The following is an 8,935-nucleotide window of genomic DNA, read 5'->3' as shown; positions in this document are numbered from 1 at the left end:
CAAACCCACACCTGCTGTACCCTGCTGCTCTTATGATTCCACATGTAACAGTGAACGTGAAACTGGAATTCCCTGGGGTAAAGGATTGATTCCAAAAGACCTATAGGCCACTCTGACAACTTCTACAACCATTGAATCACTATCCAAATTAGGGATTAAAAGGCATTTCTGTCTCTTCCAGTCCCACAAATGTCACAGTTGCACTTGTGAGTATCATGTTTGTCAAGGTAAGGATCAGGCCTTTTGCACATTACTAACCTTGGTCCTTCAATCTTTCATGTTAGGGAAAAACATGGGCCCTCGCATGCTGTGAGGGGCTCAAAGAAGGAGCAGGGACCAAGGCTGAAGAGGCATCTGGACCGAGGACTGATAAAAAATATGGCTGTTGCCCCTAAATTCTACAAGCATGGCAAGAAGTTGACTGTTGAAGCAGAAAACCGAAGTGAGTGTCTTTGGCTGGCAAGAGAAGCTGAATTTATGTGGAGAGAACATTAGTAATTCTGTCAGTATCCCTGTCTTAAAATTGCTTGTGACTGTTGGCATTCACTCATCAAATCAATGTTAGGAATCAAATGCTTTGGAGAAATGTCCAAGTCCATTGCTTATATTTCATGTAGGTAGACTTTTGTTGTTTAGTGTTAAGTTTGTTGTTTTGAGATACTGCCTTGCTAGTTAGCCCAAAGTGTTATCATACCTCTGATCCTCCTGTATCAGTCTCCCTAGTGGCCATTCACTAGAAAAAGAAAGCCATCCCAGAGCTGGGGAAGATCCATAGTGTGACAAAGCTTCCAAGTGGGGCTGGAATATTTGGAACGATGGTGACAGTGAAGTTATCTAAGCTGTGCCTCGTGTTTTACAGATGGGAAGGAGAAGAGCACTGAACACAAGAGTGACGCCAGGTCCCACAAAGCACCACAGGAGGTAAGGAGACTCTGTTGCTTATGGGAGGTGCTTCCAGAAGCTACTTCCCAGGCCCTGTGTACTGTGTCCTAATGACATTTGTTCCATCCCCAAATCTACCATGACTTACCATGTGACATTGGGATTAACTACATCTTCCTGGATTTTAGTATGAACTGAAAATGAAAGGTAAGCCTCGATGATCTTCAAGGTCTTCAAGTTCTGACATTCTGGGTTGCTGTGCTCATCCTACAACATATTCATTTCTCCTCTTTTCATGGTTGGCCTGGTACCCAAATTCCTACTATTGTCTCTACTCCAGCAGGGAAATTCTCAAGGAACTCTGATGCGTAGCCAGGTGATGAGAGAACATTCAGTTCTGCCCTATGCTCCTGCGACCTTGGAGCAGAAACCAGTGATTTCTTTTTCCCGGGTCTCTCGTGGTCTCTCTGCCAGGCCCAAAAGGTGAGTTGAATAAGGACCTAAAACCAGTCATATCACATGTTTCATGTTCAACACTGTGGTTGCTGCCGTGGGAGGTAGGCAAACAAGAAAGGAGAAAGAGGAGAGGAAGAAGAAATGTAGTAGCAGGAGAGGAAGAGGAGGAGGAAGAGAAGAAGGCAGCACCTCAGAAGGAGGGGTGAAGAGGGAACACTGAGGCTTGAGAACTCCTAATCTTGAGGATTCAGATAAGTGATTTCCTCTTTCCATGAATATGTTTTCCAATAGCCAAGTCTGGGAAAACAGTTTATATTTATAACATTGACAAGAGAGCTAGAAGAAAGCATACCACACAGTCAGCCTTCAATATGCCTGGGCTGTTACTCCATATTACAGTAGATGGACGTGAGAGAAAGTTATATTGGAATTGGGGGTCATGTTGGGAAGGACCCTAGAGACCCAGAGGAATGCTGAAGGCGGCAGACAAAACTTCCTAGGGAAGGGCCTGGTTTGTCCTTCATTGTGGAGTTTTTCTTCCTTTCTCAGTTAGTTTTGGGGCGGGGGAGGGGAATAGAATCACAATGAGTTTCCCAGGAAGCAGACTCCACAGATCAGCATTGAAGTGAAGATCTGGTTTAATGTGTATGTTCACTGGCACATACACATACATTAACCTATCAGCTAAAATCATATTGAGTTACTTCCCAATGAGTTCAAATAGCACACAACTCGAGTTATGTGAGGGCATATGGGGTGGGTAGTATGTCCAGGCAGTGTTTTTGTAGACAAAGGGCATGAAGCAGGCAACTCCCTGGGCTTAGATGCCAAATTATAGGGTCTCCAGTTAGCTGGAACTCCATTATGTTCCAGAAACTCAAGTCTGTTCAAACAGCCACAGGAGGTGTTGGCATGCACTTCTAGTGTTCCCTGTTGTTTAGTGACACCATCTGAACAGAGACTGACCCCTCACTTCATAAACAGTGGGGATTGGGCAAAATGGAAACAAGGGTCAGTCCCTGAAAAAGGAGGGACTCACATCTTTCCACCTACTTTGCAGATTAGAGCACAGCCATTTTGGATTCATCTTCATTATAGCCCTGGGAAGAAAGATCTGGTATAAATTGGTGTTTCAAGAAAATATATAGAAGTTTCTAAAGGAAACAGGCCAAGAAGGCACCTAGGTCAAAAGGACTAACATTTTCGGCTCATTCAGATTTCCCCACCCTGGTTTGCAAACCCCTGGTCCTCCAAAGTGTTCTGGTAGTAGGTTTCCACCAGAGGGTTTAATCCCCTGGCTCTCCTCTCCTTGTTTCCAGATTCTCAAGTGTGATCCTGCAACCCCGTGCTACCCCTGGCCCTCTTCTACTGCAGCCACAGGTCCTGGCAAAGTAGTGGGGTCCAGGTCCCCGGGAGGGAATGAGCATAGTGGATGGGAAGAGCAAAAAGCCTTAGGGTTGGGGGTTGGTGCTAGAGGGAACTGGGCACTTAAAGGGGCACCTGTGCTGGTGGGAGGTGGCATGGTTTCCCAACTGCAATTATATAATGCCATTTCCTTTGCAGGTCCCCAATGCCACCAAACAGGATTCTGTTGTTGCTGCCTTAGAGTGGCAGAGAAAGCTGGAGGCTGCTGAGGCTCTGTTGGCCCTGAAAAACTCTTGTCAGCTTCCTCCTGATTCTGCCTCTCTTCAACAGCATGGCAGCATGCCAGGTAATTGTCTTCTTCAAGATGGAACATGGGGTGGGGGGGAGTTGGGAAGTTGGAGGGGTTGTGGTAAATTGGTTGTGCCTGGGAACCTGGATTTTGGACTGCCTTGGATCCCACACTTCAGTTCCTCAGTCTGGTGTGAGAGATGTTACTCTGGGGCTTCTCAGTGAATCTTCAATTCTCAAGTGTCTTTAGCTCAACAGCAAACGCTGGAACCTGAATTAAAAAAACCCACCACCAACACAGCAACAACAAAAGACCCCTGTAGACTGAGGCCCCCCCCAACGCGGCCGTGTCTTACTGGAGCATATCAAATGGAAGAAATAGAACTAGGTATAGTGACTCTCAGCCCAGGGCAATGTCTGCAGTCCACCATAGACTGGGGGAGGCCCACTGGGAGGTCGTGCACAGGGGAAAAGAGTCTGGAATGGAACAAGATCATGCAGACAACTCCAGTGCTTTCCATGTAGATGTGAAGCCTGGATGCTTCCCAGCCTGAATATTTCCAGTCACTTTCAGTGCTCCATGCAGTCATGAGCTCAGAGGAGAATTACATAGTTGGGGAGGCTAGAAGGGAAGGCTGATCCCTGATGAGAAAACAACAAAAACCTTGATGAAGTGTGTTAGTGGGAAGCCACTTTGGGTGGTAGACATACTGGAAAAAGGGTGATGAATGAAGCCGGGGACCTTGCTTCTCACAGAGGTCTGGCAGCGTGGGTGATGCAGACTGGGCCAGCAAATCTGGGGGAGGAGTTGGAGGAAATCTAGCACTTCCCCCGACACAGTGAGGATCATATGTATAGACCCCAGATTTGACTGAAAGGATGTGGCTGTGGCTGAGAAGCAGTGGAGCCAAGACCTTAAGGGAGTGTACATGTTTCTTGTTTCAGTGAGAAATCTTAGATTGGGTGGGACACCAAAGTGTGAGGGTTTCCCTGGGTGGTGGCATGTATATAATCTGACTCTGGTTTTTGCTTTTCTTTTCAGGTCCTGCTGGAGAGCGAGAACTGCAACCTAGTCCCTACCTGCCACCACAGCCTGCCAGCTCTGTGTCACTTACTGGACATCTGGAGTGCATGTCCTTCTTGACCTAAGAGCCCAGAGTGGGAGGCCTAACTAGAGCACTGCCTGTTTGGTATCCTGTTTTATGTCTAAAATAACTAACATTTTTAAATTTTTTATTTTTAAAGTAAGTTCTCATATAGCCGGCCTGGCCTTGGACTCAGTATATAGTTGACGATGACTTTGAACTCCTGATTCTTCTGCCTCCACCTCCCAAGTGCTGGGATTACAGGCATGTACCATCATGCCTGTCTTTTTTTTAAATTATTATTATTTTAAGTTTTCAGGAGTTTTATAAGCATTCAGACCCCTTTTTTATGACATGAGGCATTTACTTGACTGAAATTTGATGTTGCCCCTCTATCCATTAGTCCTTTGGAATAATTGCTGTTAATGTTTCTTAGAAAAACAGTATTGTGTGATCTGATGTGATCAACCAATGGGATTCTGAGTGGCTTTGTATGCCAGTGTTTTCATTTGTCCTGTGATTGTATATACACTGGCAGACTCCTGTATGTAATCATCCATGTGGAATCATGAAGTTTTTTCACTCTGTGTCTAGGCATATGTGTGTGTGAACAAATAATAAACATGTACTGTAGGCATTGAAAACTATGAGTTGTTGTTTTAAAACAGTATAAGACAAATATCAAGGAAGATTGTTTACCTGCACCAAGTCCCAAGTTAACAAATCAGTTATTTAAATTAATGATTGAGTGAAAATTTCAAGCCTTGATGCAGCAGACATCAGTCAGAAGGTCTTCTCAAAAGTACCCCTTATTTGCTACCCAGGGTAACACACTGAGTAACTGATAGGAACATTTTTAAAGTTTGAATATTCTAAATCTTTGATCGATGTTCCAAACACATGAACTGCAGGCCTCACCAGGCAGACAGCTAGCTAACTGAACATAGCTTCATCTGGATTTTTACTTGTATTTTTACTTCCTTTCTTCACTGCCTTATTTAAAATATCAGTGTCTCACTATGTATTACGGACTGGCCTTGAATTCACAGTGTACCTCAGGCTGGCCTCCACAGCTCTGGTGGTAATCTTCCTGCCTCAGCCTCTCAAGTGCTAAGATTATAAGTCTGTTTCACCATGTCTGGCTTCCTGCTTGTATTTTTAATAACATCTGTTTGATGATGATATCCAACTACTACAATTCTTTTGTCTTCTGACACTGTGAAAAGTCAGGATTCTTATATTCTCTATCTGATGGCAGAGAAACAAACACATAAAATTAATGAGAATTTGGAGAATAAAGCTGGGCTGAAGTCCATCTCATACCTTCTTTCTTCCCATGATCCCAAAGTGGCACGAATATAGCCCCATGTTCCTGCAGTAGTTTTTGGTCAAAGCCTCACTTGGTTCCACATTTGAGTTAGGTAAAGGTGGAAATATATTTTGGTAGAAGGATGTGGCACAAGAAGAGGGAAGCCAACAGAAATAACAAAATAGACATTTGAGGAAGGAAATAGACTAACTTCCTTGGGCCCTTTCATTTTTGTGAGGCCTTTGTGTTGGGGATTTTCATACCTAACACTCTCCCCTCCCACTGTTCTATAATGCAAGAGTCTCTATCTGGAATATTTTAGTTCTCTTTGGATATCTATGTCAATGTTCAGTGTTAAGCTTTTTGGTATGTCTCCCTTTGTCATGTACTGTCATAGTTCCCATTTTAAAACCCTCACCTCTGCTATATTTTCATTCTCATATGTTATATGACATCATTGGTCAGGTCTGAACTTATCCATCATTTCAGAGCATCTCTAGAGTGGGTTAATTTGAACAAGAAATGTTAAGGTAAAAGAATCTATGCTGTTATACAGGCCAAGCACAGGCTTTCTAAGGGAAGGGGCATTTAAGGGGAATTCTCTGTGTTGGCTCATTTACTGAATTCACAGTATCAAAATGTCAATGAACTCCCAAGTCGGAGATATTTTTTCAGATTAGTACTTTAAGTTACCATTTGAACGTGAACAATAGTGAGATATTGAAAAATAATTAGAGATTGATGTATTTTAACTGCACATTACATTTCTTCATTTACAGTATAGTGGATATAGTGAGTTTATGAATTTTTTTATTATAGTAATTGCTTGTATTTAGGAGTGGTTCTCAGTTGCCTGACAATTTAGCAATTAACTGTTATGGTTCAGGAAGAGCCAGTCCCAGAAGTCCAGTGCTTTCCATCTTTTTCCAAGAAGACTATTCAAAGTAGATCCAATTAGCATTGTATTGCCATAAGGATGAAGAGCATATTAAAACCTTTGGGGAAGTAGTATTTTAATATCAAAGGATTTTTGAAAATGTTAAGCAGAGCGTACTATCAAAATCATTTATGTTGAAATGCACATTAGTGTACAGAGACAAATGTTGCTATGTGATTAGTTACAATAGAAATAAATGTCTTTATTTTAGACTGGTTTAGAACTACATCAGGGTCGAAGGCTAAGGATCACAGTAACTCACCAAACCTCCATACTATCTTTGTGAGACAAGATACCACTGTTTTTGTGTCACAGTGATATTGATACATTTTGTAGTTTCAGTAAATCTAACAATCCCTGCCTATTATCCAACTGACAAAATCAATTTCACATGGTTTCTAAATAGGCAAAGACTTAAAAGTGTTTACCTAGTGAATGTGAGGAGCATAAAACAGACTGAGATATGTAGCAGCAAGATATGTGAATTAACACTACATTACATGCATCAGTGCGCAGTTCATAAGAACACAAATGGCATCAGAGACATGAAACCCCTGAGACACTTGCACACTCCTGAGTGGAGGATGGCAATGTGAATAAAAGGAGATCAATGAGTAACTGGAGAGAGGACCCTTGAAGAGATGCAGAGATGCAGAGGACACTGCTGAAAATCAAGAATTGGCTTCAATTCAATTTTCAAGCCATGGAATCTAATAAAGCAGGCAACAGAAAATTTTGAATTGGATTTCTTCATCCAGAATTAGTAGATCATGTAATTCAGATCTTTCCCAGTGACATAACCCACACATGAAGACACTGACATTTCTTGAATTGCCAGACAGATGGTGAGAAGCCCCAAGGCCAAGATTTTACAGAGGCAAAATCAAATGTCAGTCTCATATTAGGTATTTGATGTTTTCCAAGTTGGAATCAGAAAGCAGAGTGTCTGGTAGGGCTTCTTGCACTCTTTTGAGGCCAGCAAAACAAAGAAATGATCCCAAGTCTACTGAGGGTGATGGCCTATGATCCTCTGTACAGTGGGGAGCAGGAAGGGACATGGCCCAATCATTGGAGCAGCACTGAGAATCTCAGTGGTTCTTAAAAACTAACTGACAAGTGATTGTGGGGAGGACTGCTACCCTAAATCTGCAAGAAGAAGCAGCTTAACAGGTTCCCTAGGAGGATTGAAAAAGCCAGCAAAAAATTTAATAGCACTTACAAGTGAGTTCTGTTTTCTTTTGCTACTCCTCATTCAAGAACTTCTGCAGTTGACACTCGAAAAATCTATAGCAGAAATTCTCATTGCAAATTAAAAATTCAATTTGTAAAAACTTTAACTTGCCCAGGTCTGAAACAATCTTGAAACCATAAAGATATGTTCAGAAAAAAACTAGACTTAATAGCTTTAGGCCAAAAGTATAAAAAGCTCATGATGAATAGATAATTCACGTAGCTCGAAATATCTGCTAAATTGGTAAAAATCAAGCCCATCAGGTCTTCAACTCTGTTCTGTAGTTCATTTCCTATCACTGAAATTTCATACTCATGTCTAGGTGAATTACCTAGCTGCAGGAAGGTAGAGATGGTAACGCAGAATTTCCTCAGCTTCCTTTTCTTCTCCATTACTATCATCTCCAGACTCTTTGTGATTGTGCAGTAATAGTCTGTAACCCTGATGCATATCCTGCCTCACTGGTCTCCCTCATTGTCTTGAACCCTGTTTGTCAGCATCTTCCACTGCATCAGAGGGCTGGAATCCCATGGTTGATACTCATAGGGTCAGCACACACAGTAAGTGTTAGCTCTTATCTTTGGTGGGGATAACATTGTTGGGCCTGTTATCTTGTTATTTTCTTCACTCACTATTCCAGTAATTCTGCAGATCATTGTGAGGAGTATCTCTATGATACAGAGCACATCCGAGATGCTTAATATCCAATCCATATGAATGCCTTGAAATGAAATTCCACAAAGGCCTGAAACACCTGCTGTTTCCAAATTCTGCTCTTTCAGTGATGTAAGACTTAATCGCCTTTCCAATTCTACACCAAGAAGGTGGTGCTTTGGTTTGCTTGTGTGTGTGTGTGTATGTTTTACACATGTGTGTGAGTATACTTACCTCTTTATGTGCTGTATGCAAGTGTGTGGGTGTTCTTGCTTGTGTATGTTTGCATGAGTGTGTGGGTGTGTGTGTATGTAGGCCAGGGAGTAATAGTGTGTGTTTTCTTCTATCATTCTCTACCTTAAAATTATTTTTCTGGGTGGTGGTAGTGCACACTTTTAGTCCCAGAACCGGGAGGTAGAAGCAAGCAGATCTCTGTGAGTTTAAGGCCAACCTGGTCTACACAATGAGTTCCAGGATAACCAGGACTGTTACACAGAGCAACCCATCTAAAAAAACACCAAAAAATATTTTATGTGTATGAATTGTGCCTCCTTGTATGTATACAGCACATGTGTGCCTGGTACCCATGGAAGTCAGAAGAGGGGGTAGGATCTCTGGAAGTGGAGTTTTGAATGTTATGAGCTACTGTGCTAGGAACATAACCTGGGTCATCTGCAAGAGCAGACTTAACTATCTCCAGCTCCTCCACCTTTTTTGAGACAGACTCT

The 8,935-nt window shown here is 42.4% G+C and overlaps 1 protein-coding gene across 3 annotated transcripts; it reads left to right on the top strand.

Annotated features, from left to right (window-relative positions):
- The first annotated feature begins 248 nt into the window (after positions 1-248).
- LOC121138715 (doublesex- and mab-3-related transcription factor C1-like) lies at positions 249-8,481 on the top strand. 3 transcript variants are annotated; one of them, XM_040741347.1, is made up of 8 exons: positions 258-442; positions 860-921; positions 1,223-1,365; positions 2,658-2,718; positions 2,902-3,049; positions 3,242-3,379; positions 4,034-4,181; positions 8,194-8,481. In XM_040741347.1, exons 1-7 carry the CDS (start codon positions 379-381, stop codon positions 4,138-4,140), a joined length of 723 nt encoding a protein of 240 aa, XP_040597281.1. In that variant the 5' UTR covers positions 258-378; the 3' UTR covers positions 4,141-4,181; positions 8,194-8,481. The 3 variants fall into 3 exon arrangements, with proteins under 3 accessions (XP_040597283.1, XP_040597281.1, XP_040597282.1); XM_040741349.1 differs by lacking the exon at positions 8,194-8,481 and having other exon boundaries at positions 249-442; positions 4,034-4,720; XM_040741348.1 differs by lacking the exons at positions 3,242-3,379; positions 8,194-8,481 and having other exon boundaries at positions 259-442; positions 4,034-4,720.
- Positions 8,482-8,935: the final 454 nt, after the last annotated feature.

The sequence above is a fragment of the Mesocricetus auratus genome, unplaced genomic scaffold, assembly GCF_017639785.1.
Source record: "Mesocricetus auratus isolate SY011 unplaced genomic scaffold, BCM_Maur_2.0 contig_11379_pilon_obj, whole genome shotgun sequence".
NCBI classification, from domain to species: domain Eukaryota; kingdom Metazoa; phylum Chordata; class Mammalia; order Rodentia; family Cricetidae; genus Mesocricetus; species Mesocricetus auratus.
The sequence above is the reverse complement of the archived record's forward strand: the minus strand, read 5'-3'. Positions and strand labels throughout refer to the sequence as shown.